The sequence below is a fragment of the Talpa europaea genome, assembly GCF_964194135.1.
Source record: "Talpa europaea genome assembly, chromosome: 6".
NCBI classification, from domain to species: Eukaryota; Metazoa; Chordata; class Mammalia; order Eulipotyphla; family Talpidae; genus Talpa; species Talpa europaea.
This window is the reverse complement of record NC_140072.1, coordinates 17,314,225-17,331,458: the sequence shown is the minus strand read 5'-3', so window position 1 is coordinate 17,331,458 and position 17,234 is coordinate 17,314,225. Positions and strand designations below refer to the sequence as shown.

The following is a 17,234-nucleotide window of genomic DNA, read 5'->3' as shown; positions in this document are numbered from 1 at the left end:
TTCCTCGGGGCCTGGGTGGTGCTGAGGCCACCCTGGAGCAGGCTCCGTCCGTCCTGGTGGGTGCTGAGGGGCTGCCGGGTTTGTCCTTGTCCCCAGAGGGCCGTGGGACCTGTGCTGGGTCAGCCTGTGAGGGGGAGGGTGCCCAGAAGCTCTCCCAGGTGGCCCCAGGAGCCAGGAAGTGGGGAGTCCAAAGCATGGGTGTCACATACTGTACTCTGGGCCCTCAGAGGCTGCACATGGGGGTTCATGAGTTGAAGAACTTAGAAATCCAACTCCAAGTTATAGCTGCAAGTCCAGGGCAGAGGCAGGAATCCTGCAGAAACCCTGGCAGGGGGCCTCCCCGGTGGCGCAGCGGTTGAGCACTGGGTTGCGAAGCTGCCCGCGGCCTCTGCGGCACTGGCTCGATCCCTGGCTGCTCTGCGGCCACCAGAGGAGGGTCCCACATGGCGCGCAGACCTCTCCTGCCGCCCGCTGCTCCCCTCAGCAATGTACTTCGGTCCTTCTGCCTGCTCTGCTCCCCGCTCTGGCTCTGGTGAATTCTCTCACCCTCCCGCGCTTCTGACTGTACCCAGTGCTTGTATAAATAAACAAACAAACAAACAAATAAATAAATAAAACATGCCTCTATTAAAAAAAAAAAAAAAAAAGAAAAGAAAGAAACCCTGGCAGGGCCCCTCTTCTCCCTACTCTGGGAGCAGAGGGGAAAGAGGGCTGAGCCTCGGGGCGTGCCTCCCCCTCCGCTCCTCAAGAGGGGTCTTTGCCCACTCACCCTCAGCAGAGGAGATGCCCTCGTTTCTGTCTTGTGGTGAGACAGAACAGAGCATGGTGTTGGGTGCTCTTGGGGGAGCTCAATTAGCCGTTCCTCCGCTGCCTCACTGTCAAGCTTGGGTAAGCCCTAAGCCTCCCTCAGCCTGTCCCTCCCTGTACAAATGGGACTTGTGTGTGGATCCGTGACAATGTATGTGCAAGCTGCTTTGTGAAACGGAAGTTGCTATTCAAATGGTAATGTTATTATTTTAAACGTAGCTTCACCATGATTGAACACATCCAGATGTCATTACAGCAAACCCAAGGTCCCAGTACAGGGAGCTCTCTGAGTGGCTTTCATGCTGCTAAGTGTGAAGGAGCTTGGTGCACGGGACAATCTTGGGGGGCAGCCCCCTCCCAGGATGCCCTTGGCTATTCATATAATTTTTTTTTTCCAGCCTGCCTGCTGCTCTGACTCTTGGCTTTCTGGGGGTCAGAATCCTGGCTGAGTTCTCATAGATCTCCAAGGAGGCAGATCCAGCCAGGAATGCTTAGCTGCCCTTTAGGATGGCAATTGCTAAGCCGAGCAACCACCTGGCCTCAGATCCTCTGGCCCCATCCCCTGCCTGGTATGACTCTAGTTGTGGTTGGGACGAGGCCCTTGTGCCTCTGTACCCATGCCAGCCCCTCCACCTGATTCTCCAGCTGACAAATGGAGCCCGTGAGGCAAGCTGAGACTTCCCTTCCTATCAGACTAGATACTGAGGTCACTTCCTAACTTGGGATAGTTCCCTTCCTCCACTCCATCCATGGGCTGGAGATCTTTCCCCTATGACCTGCTTCAGACAGGCCCAGATGAGTTCCAGAGTTTTCTTTAATTCATGCTCCCTTTGCACTCACACTCCGGCCTCCCTGTTTCTGAACTAGCCACTCCCTGAACAGTTTCTGCTGCCTGGTACATGGACTTGGACTACACTCACTTTCTCCTCTCATGTCCCCTCAAGTAAAATCCCTATTTATCTTTCATTTGACACTTCTTCCAGGAAGCCCTTCCCATCCCCCCCCTCCTCTGTTGTAGGTGTTTGGGTGTCTTCACACATGTCCCTCTGCAGCATTGCAACCCCTCAAGGGTAGCCCCCCCATCTCTGCTCTCCCCTCCCTGGCACAGTGCTCTATAGGGGCTCATAGCATATTTAGGGAATAACAATGACTTAAATTGAGAATGAGCCAGCAGGAGACCTTTCAGAGCCCTGTGACCTTCCCTAGAGAGTGGGATGTCAGGCTCTCCCTGGGGTGACGTTCCAAGCACAGGTGACAACTGTCAGGCTGTGACATTGCACAGCTCAGGCTGGGACTTCTGTGCCCTCACCTAGATTCCCCTAACACATTCTATAGCAGCAGTATCACAGAACATTAATAAAATCAACTGTTGGATAAAAAGCACCAGTTTCCAAAGCTTCATTTTGTGCTATTAACTGTTTCAAAAGGAGAGAGATCAATTACAGATAAGATGGAGGGGTGCTGAGATAAATGTGTGCATGGTGAGCGTGCCCCACCTGCCATGGTGGGCCCGGCACTGCCCTGTAGCTGCCCGGGGGCCTTCCTGTGAGTGCCCCCAAGTGCAGAAGGGCATCCTCGGCAGTGTCAGGTGTGGTAACCAGGCAGCAGCAGATGCTTGCACGGTGCCTGGGGCCAGTGACCAGGAATGAGCATCTCCTAGCAACGGCCAGGCCCAAGGCCCCAGCCCTCACCTTCCAGCTCACAGCCTGGTCAGTACTCTTGCCCAGAGAAGTTCTTGGTTGTGATGAACCTGAAGGGCCTCAACTTCACTGGGTATAGATTGGCCCTCCCTGAGAGGTGTCAGGGCCTGCATCCACTGGGCAGCAGCCATTACAGCTGAGCCTGCAAAGCCCTCACCTCCCGCTGGCTTTGTGGAGAGTCTTTGTGGACTTGGGAGCTGATGTTACTGGCCAGGCAGCCTGGCTCTAGAGAGGGGCCTCCCTTCCCGAGTAAATCCCCTCTCCTCTGCTGTGTGGGTGCACCAGAGGACCCAGAAGATGGAGCTCTGCCACTATGCACCTGGGTGACCTCAGGCAAACCAGGCTCCTTTGTGGAACCTTGTGCTCAGCACCAAGTGCCTGGTGGCAGATGAAAGATCATGAACACAGAAACCACTGTGTGCACACTAAAGTGCTGTCCCCACGTGTTGGGGGCGTTAATACTTGTTCCCCCATTGATGTGTCTTAAAAATAAGTACAGAATCCAGGGGTGGAGGAAGAAAGGAAATATCCGGGGCACCCATTCTGTGGATAGCACGCCATTACAGATGATCATCCACAGGCAGAAGAGGAAATGGTGCTCATTGTATACCTACTGTGTGCGAGATACCCTGCTGGCTCTTTTCAGCCAGGTGCTCCAAATTACCCTGGATTGGTGGCCTCCAGGGTCAGGACACCAAAACCCAAGTCCCAGCCCTGCCGCTTCCTCATTATGGGGTTGAGAGTGAGGTACATAGCCCGTGAGATGGCTCCCATCTCTATGTGACGGGGATGTGAGCCGTACCCATCTTGGAGAATCACTGTGAGGATTATGTGAAGTCCTATGAACAAAAGTCCTGGCACAGCAGCCAGCACAGAGCATTCAGTAAATGGTAGCTGCCATTCTTCTGTTTCCTATTATCACTGGTCTTATTAACCTGCCACCTCCGGCCCCATCTGGTCTTTGCAGTTGGATACTGACGTATGGTGGGAGGGGAGGGTTCGAGCCCTTCTCACATGCTCCCTGTTTGTGTCACGCAGGTGTCAGATGCTGACTGGGATGACCTGTGGAACCAGTTTGATGAACGGCGATATCTGAATGCCAAAAAGTGGCGTGTTGGCGATGATCCCTATAAGCTGCACGCTTTTAACCAGAGGGAGAGCGACCGGGTCCCTAGCAATCGGGCCATCCCGGACACAAGACATTTGAGGTACTTCCTCTTCCTTCTTCCCTAGTCCTCCTACCTCCTTCCCCCACCTGCTCCCCACAGCCATGCAGGCTGATTTGCGCTGTGCCCAGTGCCAAGAGAGAGCACACATTTTCTTGTCCATGCTGCTTATTGCTGCAAACCAGCCAGCGGATAGGGTGGGAGGCCTCCATCACCTGCACCTTGCTCCTCCTCTCTGGTGTCACCATAGGTGACACCTGCCAGGACATCTTGGAGCACTAAGACCCAAGAGCCAGGGCCTGCTTTTCCCTGGCAGGGTGCCTCAGCCTGGTCTGGTGTCTGTACTGGAGGAGGACAAGATGGGCAGGCCCAAGGAAGCCATGGCTCTGTCACTGGGAGGCCCTTCCTGTGACAACTCAGACACAGTTTGTCATGGGAGAGAGATGAGAAGCCAGAGGGCCTCTCCACTGCAGGGTGCTGTCTGCTTCAGAGCCTCCCGTATACCCCGCAGCCATCTGTCACCCCCTTGGGCAGGCCACAGCTTCAATGGGTCACAGAGACCTGGCTTGGAGTATTGGGGAAAGCCTGGTTTCCCAGTCAAAGGGGACTTTGTGAAGGCACTTTGCCTCACTAGTGACCCTTCCTGGAGTCAGACTTGCCCTTTGCTAGTGGCAGCACCTGCTGTTCAGGCCTGCAAGCTGGAAGGCCCTGGCACCAAAGGTCCATGGGGCATGTTTCCTGTCTGCTGTAGGAAACTGACCTTGCACTGGTCTCAGGTAGCAGATGGGCATCCTTGGGGGAGAGGGGCTTGAAGGCAATGTTACGCTGAGAAGCTATAGGAATGGTGTTAGCTTCTTAGAGTTTTATATTTATTGGGGCCCATGGACCCTGAATTATGGCCAGTGGAGTTTAAAAGCAAGGCATTAAGAATTTTCATGACTAATGAAGCTGGTTAATCTAGAGGTATTTAAGTTGGCAAAATGTGAAGGTCCATGGACTAAGTTTCCCCATTAGGCCTTACAACACAGAAACCAAGTCTTATACAGCATCTGTGAACTTACCTGTCCCCTGAGGTTCTCACGAGACTGTTCCATCGCCACAGGGCCTGGAAGTTCTCTACAGCCAGAGAACAGGCAATGATGAACTTACCTGGACACTCCCTGCAGCTGGACTGAAAACTAAAGCCAGACCTTTCTATTATTTCTATTTAAATTGTCCAGCTTATCATTTACTATCTTGGTCCTTAGTACCCAAGAAAATTTTCTTTAAATATTGGAGTTTTTTATTTTCCTGAACAGAGTCTACATAAAGGATAACAGGGAAGAGGGAGGAAACAGAGGCTGAGAAGCCTCACTGGGTCTCGGGTAGGCAGTCCCTCCCTTGTGCTGAGTCCACATGCTAAGACCCTCCAGAGACACAAAGCAACAAAGGGACACCCCTAGCTGGCACCTCTGTGTGGGAGCTGTCAGGAAGACATCTGCCAGAGAAAGCTTCCCACCAGCAAAAGGGAGGCATTGGGGCGTTCACTGAACAGGCAGGTACATGGGGATATCCTGAGCTGAATTTCTGCATTCTCCCTCTGTTGTGATCTGAGAGGCAGAGATGCATTTTACAAGGGCAGGATGTGAGTGGTGGTAGTGGACGAAGAAGGAAGCCTGTTCCCCAGGACCCAAGCTCACTAGGTCCAGGTCTGGCCTCTACACCTCACCCCTGGTGTTCATCTGTTTAGTAAGTGTGATCTGCTGGAGTTTCAGCAAGGAGAAGGGAGAGGATTTCGATGGAATGCAGACACCCTTTGGGGAGACAAAAGAGGAAAGCGTATATGTGTATATGTGTGCCTTGGCACAAACCTTGCCCTGTGGGAGAATTTCAGATTTATGGACCTTAACTGAAAAAAGTAGAAAGGGGAGAAGACAGGGCATTGGGAATGAGGGCAAACACAAGGGACCAGGCAGTCCCTGCAGGGGTGTTGACCACCTACTGTGGGCAAAGCCCCAGCTAGCATGTAAAAAGCCAGCAATTGGATCATTGTCTCCAAGCTGAGTTTAGTGTGGAGCTGATCTCATGCCTGTATCACCCTTGCAGTAAGGAGGGTTCCAGAGACTGCAGGCAAAATTGGTGTTTTAATCCTCAAGTGGGCCCCATAGGATCTAAACGACCAATCTCCAGGATCTCTCACTTCCATACGTGCCTCTCAGGATATCTGCATCCTCGAGGCTGAAGTTCTACCAGCTAAGCCCTTTAATCCTTCTGTGACCCCAGTCTTGCTGCTGTAACCTGATTTCATCCCCATGCAGCACTTGGGGCTTGCCTGCCTAGGGGCTATTCTTGCACCAGCTGTGACTGCGTGGAAGCCTGCACACCTGGGACTATCAGCAGTGATGGATATTTGGGGGTGGATAGTCCTTTATTGTAGGAAGCTGCCTGTGCAGCATAGGCTATTTATGCCTATGCAGCGTAGTAGGATGATTAGTGCCATCTCTGGCCTCTACCTACTTCAAGTAGCGCCTCCCAAGTTGTGACAACCAAAATGTAGCCAGATGTCCCTGGGGGATGAAATTGCAATGAGAATCTCTGCTGTAAAGTCAGCCCTGCCTGTTACCTGAGTTTTCGAGAATAAAGTGTAAACATGCATTATTTGCCCAATGGGACCAGGCCACGTGTCCCGACAGAATCAAGCAGAAGGTAGAAGCAGGGGTTAAGGACACAGGGTCTGGGATAGGGTTGCTATTTCCAGTCCCGGCCATGCTGAGTAGCTCAGAGGACCCCTCACTGCCTACTTTCTCTGTGTGGAGTTTGCTCTTTTGAAATATAGGAATAAAAATAACAATAATGCTACCTACCAATTCAAGTTTTGTGAAGATCAAGTAAAATATATGAAAAGCACTTCCTTACTCCATAGTAAATAGTCCAGATATTTTTATTACTATTATTGCAGGGTAATTATATAGGCAGGCTGGTACCACAGGGCCTGGCATGGAAGCAGGGGCTCTGTTTCTTCTGAGAAAACCAAAGATGCTCACTCAGGTAAGAGAGGCATCTAAAGCCCAAGTGTCAGAAAGGAGCTCTAGGAGGGCCACTGGGGTTAGGGGTAGGGAGAAACAGGAGTGGCTTTTGAGGTCAATTTGATGCCCGAGAAATGGGAGTGAGCAGAAGCTGACCCATGGGCATGGAGTGCTGGGCAGGGTTCCCAATCCAGGCATCTGGGGACATTCACTTAGGGAACTTTCTAGCAATGTCATACCCAGACTCCAGCCAGCTAACATACTTATTTGAGCTCTCCAAGTGATTCAAATGAGCAGCCAGGGTCAAGAACTGCCACGCCAGGTAAGTGTTTCTCAAGCTTAAATAGGCAAACACATCATATTAGGAGCCTGGTAACTTCTGATTCAGCAGGCCTGGGATGGGCCCTGGGAATCTGCATTTCTAATAAGATCCAGGTGCTGCTGCTGCTGGTCCATGGAGAACACTGCTTCTCAAAGTGTGGTTCCTTAAGCTAGCAGAGCAGCCACGTTGGCATTGCTTGGGAACATGTTGGAAACACACCTGCTGAAGCTTTACCCCAGAACCACAAAGTATGAAACTCTGGGAGGGGAGCCTAGCTCTGTCTTGACGAGCACTGCGGGTTTTTCTGATGCCCAGTCAAGTTTGAAAAACACAGAGCATCTGCTCGCACTTGCCACTTGCTGTTGTGGAGGAACGGCCCAGGGGCGGATGGTGCTGCTCTGGGTTTGAGTCAAAAGTAGAGGCCCAGGAATAAGACCACCCACCTGTCTACCTGCTACAGTCCTCTTCCTCCCTACAGGGCACAGGACTCTGTCACAGCCCCTGCGGAAGCTTCCTGCTTCTCTGGGCCCCTCCCGCCCCTGCCTCTTCTCCCAGTTGGCTCAGCCACAGCTTGTATATCTGGCATGGGCATCACCTTTATCAGAAGCTCCCACTGCATGCCCACTCCTGAACCCATGACCGGGGTCCAGCCTTGCCGTCCTGGCTCCTTCTTGGGGCCAAACCCCATTAATACAGGCTCCTAGTGGCAACATGCACCGGGCAGGTTCACCATTGATTTGGGCAGGTGGATAAAGGAGTCCTGGAGCCCTCAGTGGATTTTTCAGGCCTTTAATGCTCTCTCAGAGAACCAGGTACACAGGCACACCAGGCAGGGAGGCTGGCTTGCAAGGAGGCAGGCACAGACCAGGTAGGTGTGAGGGGCTGGGAGGCAGACAGGCAACTGAACCTCCCAGGCCCCCATGAATCTTTACTCTTTTTCTGGACTCTCTCTGGTGTTGTCTCATGGTCTCACTTCTCTGTAGTCATGCCACTGGTCCTCATTTCCCTGGCCTCTAGGCTCAGGTGTGCACACTTACACACGCACACACGCTCATGCTCCAGGTGTCCACACAGACATGCATGCCCCCTGCCCATGCTCCCAAGTGCCTTCTGCATTAACATGATCAAGTGTGCAGGTGACAGCCACAGAGGCTAGTGGTGTAAAAATCTTGACTGATTTCATTTACCCTACAAAGCCTTACTACCACTGGCCCACCCTTGCGTTCCCATCAGGCCTTGCAGCTAAGGTTCTACTAGTCGTGACAGCAGTTGCCCTCCAGGGTGAGTAATGCTTTGACAGCATCTACTACAGTGCCTGGCGTGCAAGTCATTAAATGTGTGTTGAACATTTGAAGGGGGAGTAAGTCTGGAACTGCTCTTCATATCTGCTTTATATGTGAAGAGCAAAAGAGGAGCTGGAAGCAGTCCCCTTCCTGTTATCTTTCTGTCCTCGGGGACTTCAGGTAAGAGATGGAGAGAACAGACTCAGTTAAAAGAAGCCTTTTCCCTTAAAGAATTCTCATTACTGAAAAGAGAAGACTGAAGAAACAGCATGTGGGAGGGGTCTGAGCTTATTAAAGTTGCTTCCAATTTTCTTAGTGCCGTAATTGGATTCTGATTTATAGGACATGTTTGGACAGCGCCTGAAACAGAGAACTATTAGCTGAGCATTAGAGCAAGCGCTGCTGAGCGGGGGACACTGGGTGAATCACTTAGGAGTCTGAAGATGCAGCAGGTGGGGGCCAGGGCAGGGAAGGAGGGAGTCAGTGGGAGTTTCACCAGCTGACCATTGTCTGAACAGCCAAAGGCATTGGTGTGTGGCACCCACAGGAGCAAGGCCTGGTGTGGCCTGGGTGACAGCAGAGGCCCTGGAGATCCCAGGGCTGCATTTCCCTCCGTGGAATAGAACAGAATGGCCATTTTTCTCTTGATCCTTTTCTCATGGCTTCATGTTGTTGATGTTTTTTTGGAGGCAGCCAGGTTTATCTGGAACACAGAATGACCGAGATGAGGAAAAGGAGAAATAAGTCTAGGGCAGGCTTTGAGCACCCCATTCCTAGGGTTTATCGGGCTCACAGCGTGGACAGTGAGTGCTGCTCACCCCTAGGATAGTTTCAAGAGTGTCTGCAGTTGTGAATGGGTCCCCTACTCATTCACCCCTAGAGGTTGACGATCTTCCCAGGCCCGTCCCACCCCTTACCTGATGTTTGACATTTTCACAGTTGCATTTGAAACCTGCTGTCATTGACCTTTAGACATGTCTTTGCTGCGGCTCAGTCTCTTCCCGGATTCCGGCACCACATGAAGAAAGGGGACAGGCCAGCAGCAGTGGCCTTCTGTGAGTCCTTGCTCCTCTCTAGCCTTTGCTTTCTCATCTGCAGTTGGATTAGATAACTGTGAATTTTTATCCTTTGCTGAGTTGCCGCACAATTGCAGATCAATTCATTTTTCCATGGCCGGTCTTCTCATTCCATATACATACAAATACATACTTTTCATTCTCCTGTCCTACCTCGGGCTGAACAAAATGTTGTTTAGGGCATCTTCATTCCCAGTTTGCACCTAAGTCCTCACCTCAGCCTTAATTTCCAGGCCTGAGTGCTGTGGGGTCACAAGGAGGAATAAATCATGGCTATTTATTTCAGGCTGTGGGGTGGGTATCATCAATAACTCCTTCCATGTAAGAAAGAGACAGCATCTAGCTTGGGGTAAATCTGAGATTTCCTAGGGGAGTTCTGCTGTTTGTAAAGCATTGATTGGTCCAACAAATAGTTCTCATTTTCCAGTTCTCCAACCCCCACCCTGTCACCACATTCTGGTGACAACAGCTGGATTAGCCATCATTCAAGTAGAGCGTAAATATCTGGCAGACAAGAAACCTTTAAGTGGGGGCACATCTCTCCAAAACAGGGGAAATGTTTTGATAAAGCAAATGTGTGTTTTCGTTGTTGCCTAGCAATCATCCTTATGGGACTGCTTGGATTGCAGGGGAGCAGGTGGCAGGGTGGACCAAGCCCATGAGCTGTGGGCTAGAAGGGGTTAGAACTGGGGACAGCCTCTTTAGGTCACCTCCACCTGGCCTGGCAGAGCTGGATTGCTCCCTTCAGCATGTTCTCCCGGCCTTTGTCCAGTGCCTTGCTAAATGATTCAAACAGTGGGATGCCCATTGCTTGCCTGGAGGGAAAATTCCACACTTCGATACATCTCACCAGGAAGACATTTTTCCTTTGCTTCTTTTCATCCTGGGAAATGAGGGGGCAGTGGCCCTGTCTCGGAACGGCTTTCTCCCTCCTTGTATTTACTCAGTTGGAATGGCTGCGAAAGATCATCATCATTTCTCTCCTTGAACTCAGCACTTAGCAGTAATAGGATAAAAATCTTTACGGCTGGAACAGCTAAGCATAAAGAATCTTCATATTGCCTCAGAGTCAAGGCTCTTTCACAAGCTCAGCCCAGAGTGGGTGATTCCACATCAGGGCAGGGGGGAGGAGAGGGGAAACCCATCACAGGCACTTAGCTTTTGCAAACAAGCTCACCCCATCTGCTACGTTCTGGTCCCTTCTGGGTACCATTTTTCAGTCCTGGAGTTTGTGAGCCTGTTGACAGTGGCTTTGCGTGTGCTCCACTCCAGAACATCTCCAAGTTTCAGGGAGCTTTGGGAGGGAACAGCAGGGGGAGCGTCTGAATGTTCTGGAAGTGCTCTCCAGGAAAACTGTAATTGCTGCCTGGACAGCTGTTTGCGGTACCACCTACAGGGCCTCCAAATGGGTTCTCACCAGGGTGAGGAGGAAGAAGCACCCCAGGGGCTGAGACAGCAGCCAGGATTCCTTCCGCTCCTGGTGCCCTGGCCACACATGCTCCTGCCACCGCTGCTGGCCTCTGAGTTTCAGGCAGATTTCCCAGGGAGGCGACTCCTCAGCCTCCTCAAGGAGACCAGTTAAGAAAGCTTGCCGATGAGAATTCATCTGGGCAAATTGCCTTAACTAATGTTTTCTCACCCTTTGCTTCCTCCTTAATTTCACCAACTTTGCCTTTGCCTGGTCTATCCTGTCTGTGCATTCTTTTTCCCTTTCTTTTACTCATTCATCACTCAGTGCTGAGCACTGTGTGCTAGGAAAGGGGTTCCACTCTCCTGAGCACATGACCCAGTGGCAGGAAGGCACACGGGCTGACTCCCACTGCCCATGTGGACTGCCCTGGTCATTGCCTTGATTCGAGAGTTAACACACACACACACACATCATGCCCTCCTTTTCCAAGCCCATCGTCTGCCCTGTCCCTGGCATTAGTGTAGCTATTTCTGTGTTGGTGTGCCACCGGGGGAATGAGTAAGTTCCCCTAAATTGAGAGGGTGATTTGAATCTACAGAATAAAGCAGGCTTATCAATTAATCACACTTAAAATCTTCTAAGAGTAGATTACACACAGAGGTCCTGGCACTGGAACAGGTCCTGCTACTGGTGGAGAGGGCTTCGGGGTGAAGCAGGATCCACACCACCTGCCCTGCTTAGTACGTGTAAGACTATTGTCACTCAGTGTCCTGGAGGACATGTCACACGTGTCTTTGATCTGAGATGAATAGGGTTGTGCAGGAATTGCCTGTACAGCCTACTGCATGTGAAGGAAACAATGGGGAAACTGAGTTTCTTCCCAGGGTCGGGCAACTCTCAGTCACGGGCCTAAGATGGTATTGCTACAGGAGGGGTCACTTTGGTTTTCCTATACTTGGCCTTGGAGAAAACCCCAGGAGTTGGGAGCTTTCCTGTAAAAAGACAGAGCAGTATTAGACTGGTTTGTCAAGGAGGAGTTTGCGTGCTGGTGGGAGGCAAAGGCTTCTGAAGAAGGGGGTGTCTGAGCTGGAACTGAGGAGAGGGAGGATGTTAGCAGGCGGGCGGCATTCTGAGCTGGGGGAGCAAAATCCCCAGAGACTAGGAGGTGGAAGAGCCCTTCAGGTGGAACTCCTGGAGGACTGGGGGCTCGTCCTATTTGCCTGGAGTGCGGATGATGGAAGGAAGGGGCGGAAGGGGGAAATAATTCCAGAAGGGAAACTTAGGGTCACATAGTGGCAAAATCCTCAATTTGGGAATGGGAGTAGACACTGGCAGAACTTCCCTCTCACAGCAACCCCAGGACATGCCCCAAGCATCACATCCCCGACCGACACCATTTTCTGGGCGCTCCTGCGCAGGAAGGGGACCCGGGCAGTGCTGGGCTGGGCAGCAGTGGTGCCCCCGGCTGGTACCGACACCACCCCCACTGCCTCCAAGGGAAGATGGGCAACAGAACAAAACCCAGCGTGGCCGAAACTGGGACCAGCACTTGGGGAGGAATGTGCTGTGGGATCTTGGCTTTAAGGCACGGGAGTCCTGGTCTTACCGTGGGGGGTACTTTTGAGGTCAGGGAGAGATGACCCGCAGGAGCTGGTTCTGAGGGAAGAGCTGGTGAGGACCTGGGAGGGTTCTGTCCTTCTCCCCTGAACTAACTGCTGGTTGTCAGGCTTGAGCACTAGCGCTGGCTGTGGGGTTGGGCAGAAGAGAGAAATAATCACTGTTATTAGTGATTATGAGGCGAGGTTAGTAAAGGAGCTTTGTTTTCAGAGTCCTAGGGGAGGACTCTCCCGGGGAGCAGGCCAGACAGAGAGTTCTGGTCAGTCTCCCAGGTTACCAGTGAGAAAACACTCTCATTGTTCCAGAATAAAGTATTTGTTTTAGAAGCAGCCATTGATACTCGATCCTCTGTCTTGTCCCTCCTCCGGTCATTCTTCTATGCTCTTTGCCCAAGAACCAAACCCAAAGCCTGAGTCTTCGTTCACCCTCTGTGACTTGCTTTTTGTCATTTTGTCCCAGTCTTGGTGTGATACAGGGGGCGGTGAGGGCCGCTGGACCAGGCATGAGAAGGCTGGATCCTATTTAAGAGGGTGCTGACCCTTCAGCACCCTGCGTGTCCATTTCCCCACTGGTGAGAAGAGAGAAGCAGATCAGAGATGGTTATTAAGGTCACTTCCAGCTCTGTCTTCTGCCGGTACAGACATGCGGGAACTGACTCAGGAGCTGAATCAGTTCGGAGGCTATTTCCAGAAGCCTGACTCCCTCTGCTCCGCCACCCCTCCCCTCCCCAAGGCCCTGGATTAATCTTTCCCCTCACACCCTTCCCTTCCTTGCAGCTCCAGGTTCCTGCGGAACCATTAGAGCTGTCCTTGCTTATTGCCACCTCGTCCATTTCCTTGTGCAGGCCGTGCCCACCCCCTCACGCCTTCCACTTGGCGTAGGTCTCCAGACCCCCACCCAGCTCGAGAGACAAATATGAGCTGGTTTGGTGCTGCCTTTGAGTGTATCAGAAGCCCCAGAATCTATTAAAGCAACTACAGCAGAACTGTTTGCTCCTGGAATTGGCACATCCTGTGGCTGGCAGCTTGACTGCAAACTGGTGACCTGCCCATGTGTCTTCATCTAGAATAAGGAGCGAAACAGGCGGACTTTTTCCCTTGAAAGCCCAGAACACCATCTCCCCTGGTGACTTTAAGGAGCCCTGACTTGGTGTGAACTGGCACATCTGCTTCTAATGCCAGAAGGAAACAGGCCAGCAAGGGGCGGGAGGGGCTTCTGCGGTGACTCAGGGCACCAGGACAGTTCCTCACTAGTAGCGTGAACCTTGCGGTGAGACCCCAGAATAAAACTATCATGTGGTATGTTTATGAGGGACGCAAAGCGTCCGCACATCCCTCACATGATGTCCTCGGCAGCCCTTGGCTGGAGGGGCCGTCTCCATTTCGCAGGGGAGGAAAAGGAGGTGCAGGCAGGGCAGCTGGCGGTCTGAGTGGGAGGGCTGGGTCTTCTTGCTCTGTTGAGCTTTGAGCTAAAACATCCCTACCTCTTCCTAACTGGACCTTGGGTGAGTTACTCAAACTCCCCAAGTGTCCATTCCCTCACCTGTAGAATAGGGATAATAATGGGACCCAAGGTTGCATGGGGGTGAGCAAATCTATATCCCACATCATGATCATCATCTTTAGTGCTTAGCATGCACTTGGCGACCGATCGCTGCGGTTCGTGGTCCTGTGGTTATCAGTACCCGACCCACATTAGCTATTGGGGCTTGTGATCTCCCCACTGCTCTGCAGCTGGGGGCCAAGGGGCGCCTGCTGGGCGGGGCAGAGACAGTCTCAGCTCCCGAGGAGAAGAGAGGGACCCTGGCTCAGCACCCTGTCCCCCTAGCCCTGAGCTGGGGTGCTGTTTGAGAACGAGGTGGGGCAGGTTGGAGGGGCCTGGGCAGGGAAGTTTGGCAGAGAGAGAGCCACCTGCCTCAGCCTTGGCACCCAGCTCTTGATGCTTCACTTGCCTGAATGTCAGACTTTAAAACTGGAGTGCAAAATAAGCAACGAGGCAATTGCGATGCCGTGTCTGCCGAAATTTGTGCTTTTAAGATACCAGGGACAGAAGCCAAGGCCAACAGAGTGATTTAAGGGCCGGGGGCCAGGAAGTACAAAATGTGTTTGACAAGAGATGAAAAGAGCAGGAGAGGAGATGGCAGCTGTGGGTGGGAGAAGCTGTGGCGACGAGGCCGCTGGCGCCGCCAGGCCGTGGTGACAGACAGTGGGATGGAGCGGTGCGAGCAACGGCCGAGGGCGGCGGGGAAAGTAGCTGAGGAATGTGTGAAGTGAGGAGAAGAGCTCTGTCGGGCCGTGGAATCGTGTACCAGCTGGGGTCCATCTGGGCCAGCATGATCAGCGAGTGTCCCTGCCTTGGTGTCCCTGATGCAATGCACCAAGAGTGTGTGTGTGTGTGTGTGTGAGATCTCTCTGTACACATGATATATATAGATGATATATGACATATATATAAATATATTCATTTCAACAAAATTTTTCATTCCTGGCCTGCTCTCACCTTCTGCCCTGGCCTGATTCTCACCGGAAACTGGGCACAGCCGACATCCATATATCTGTTCTGCGTCCTTCCCCATACTTCATTCACACTCCCCGATCATTACACAGATGCATCGTTTACCCGTTACCCCAGGCCTCACTGAGCCTGCCTATGACTCCCCCCTGCCCCCCCAGACCTCCAGCATCCACCTTCTCTCAGGCTCCATCTCAGGGCAGGTTTACCCTTTGGTGGGAGCCCAAATCCCTGGAGGCCTCCTCTCTCCTGCCCTCATGGAGCCTGCCTCCTGGACAACTCTTGGCCCCTGAACTTGCTGTCACCCTTGCCTGCTGTTCCCTTCCGGCCTGGGTAACTGCAGCCTGCAGCCCCCTCCTCCTTGGCTCGGGACCTGCAGCTATCGGTCCACACGGCTCCTCCCTGGAGGTGCTTTCCAGACCAGACACCTGTCATCCTCCCTCTGAAAGCCTTCAGATGTCATCAGTCCTGCCCCCCCCCCCAGGTGCCTCCCTCCCCAGGGCTGCCTGACTGTGCGCAGGGTTGCTGCCTTCTCATTTTTCTTCTCTCTGTCTCTGTCTCTGAGCAGATTCTTCTCTCAGGAATCCTGCTTGGGGTGGTCTCCTCTCCAGGAAGATATCTTGTCCCCTCAGGGGCACCTGCATGCTCACCTCTGAGCACCATCCTTTACCCCAGCGCAGGCATCTGTGTGCTCCATCTCCCTCGGCAGCCTCACGTGGCCCTGGCACCCCTGGGGCGGGGATGCTGCCTGGCACCATGGCTGGCAGTCACTCCTGTCAGTACCAGCTGCGTGAATGTGGACTCAAAGAGCACCTCGGGGCTTGTATTCTCAAGCTCTCTCTGAAAACATCAGGGTTTGGGAATGACTCCTCAGAACAGAGGGAGAAAATCAAATCACAGGAAATTTATAAACCACCTTCACTCAACAAGGAATTCTCTGTGTTAGCACATAAATCCAGGCCATAATCAGCCAACATTTATTGATCATGCTATTCCCCTGACGCATGGTAGGCACCTTATATATGTTCTCTCTGCTGTCTCACAGCAACGTGGCTCGGTCCTGGCTTTAGAGGTGAGGGAATTGACTCCGGTTGGCTGAGTCACTTGCCTAAAGGGATGGGAAGTGGCCCCTGCCCACAGAGAAGATGGCACAGCTGTGCAGGAAGGGGAGTCGTCACAGTGGGCAGACAGAAGTGCGAGGAGGAAGCTGACAAGGGCCAGACTCTACAGGGAAGTTACAACTGGTGACCCTAGAAAGCAGGACCTGGGAGTGTGTGTGTGTGTGTGTGTGTGTGTGTGTGTGTGAGGCTCCTGCAGGGTCCTGGGGCAGGGCTGGTGGGGGAACACCCTGGTGGAGACCTCAGGCCGGGTCAAGGCTCAGTTCCAGGTGGCTCCTGAAGGGTGGGGGAGAGGAGCCTTTGTGAATCAGAAGATACCTGTGGAAAGAGGGAGCGTGATGAGGGCGAGGTGAGGTCTGCAGGCAGGAAGCACAGTCTGGAGCTATGACAGTGGGGCAGACCAAGGGTGTGGACTTTGGCAGATGAAAGCGGAAATAAAAGAAAATGGTGGCAGGACCATCTGGCGATGGTCCTGGAAAGCTGTGGGAAGACTTTACCTTTTATGTTTTTATTTTTTAAAAAGATTTATTTATTTATGCATACAAGAGCTGGGATACAGGCCAGAGATGCAGGGGGTTGAGCGGACCCACCAGAGACAGAGTGGGGAACAGAACAGGCAGATGCACTGAAATACACTGCTGAGGGAAGCAGCAGGCAAGACAGGAGAGGTCTGCTGTGCCATGCGGGTTGTTTCCTGGGTGGGCGGGGATTGAACTCGTGCTGCAGAGGCTGCAGATTGCTTCATAGTATGGTGCTTTAACCCCTTGCTCCACCAGGGAAGCCCAAGCCTTTGCCTTTTACCTCCCCACCTGAGATCCTCCAGAGGGGCACAGCACTGAGTCTCCTGGAGAAGAGATGCTGAACACTTAATTCAAGCAAGACCCTTCCTGTGCTGTGTACTGGGTCTGGCCATCGAAGGGCCTCTAATGGGTCGTTTGAGGGACGAAAGGGGAGCCAGGTCATCTGGCTTTCTCTCCAGTCTCGGCCGCTTACTCACTGTAACCTCTCTCCTCCACAGGGAGGAAGAGCCACTAGACACAGGCTTCATCCCCGGAGCCACTAGATACAGGTCTTATCTCAGCTGCTTCAATTTGAGGAATTTTTCCCTCATTAGTTAAAAAGAGGGATGAACTCTTCTCTGATCCTTTAGCTGGGAAATCTAAGAAATATCTGGAAATAGCTCAGGGAATTATTAAGGGGAGACATCATTCGTTAGCA

The 17,234-nt window shown here is 52.4% G+C and overlaps 1 protein-coding gene across 1 annotated transcript in view; it reads left to right on the top strand.

The window, feature by feature from the left end:
- Positions 1–17,234, top strand: part of GALNT14 (polypeptide N-acetylgalactosaminyltransferase 14) — a gene marked incomplete at both ends in the record, with an annotated part of 182,653 nt that overhangs the window by 113,822 nt on the left and 51,597 nt on the right. Inside the window, one exon of the mRNA XM_084235735.1 lies at positions 3,546–3,715. Coding sequence (XP_084091861.1) covers positions 3,546–3,715 — 170 coding nt within the window. The remainder of the gene's footprint in view (positions 1–3,545; positions 3,716–17,234) is intronic.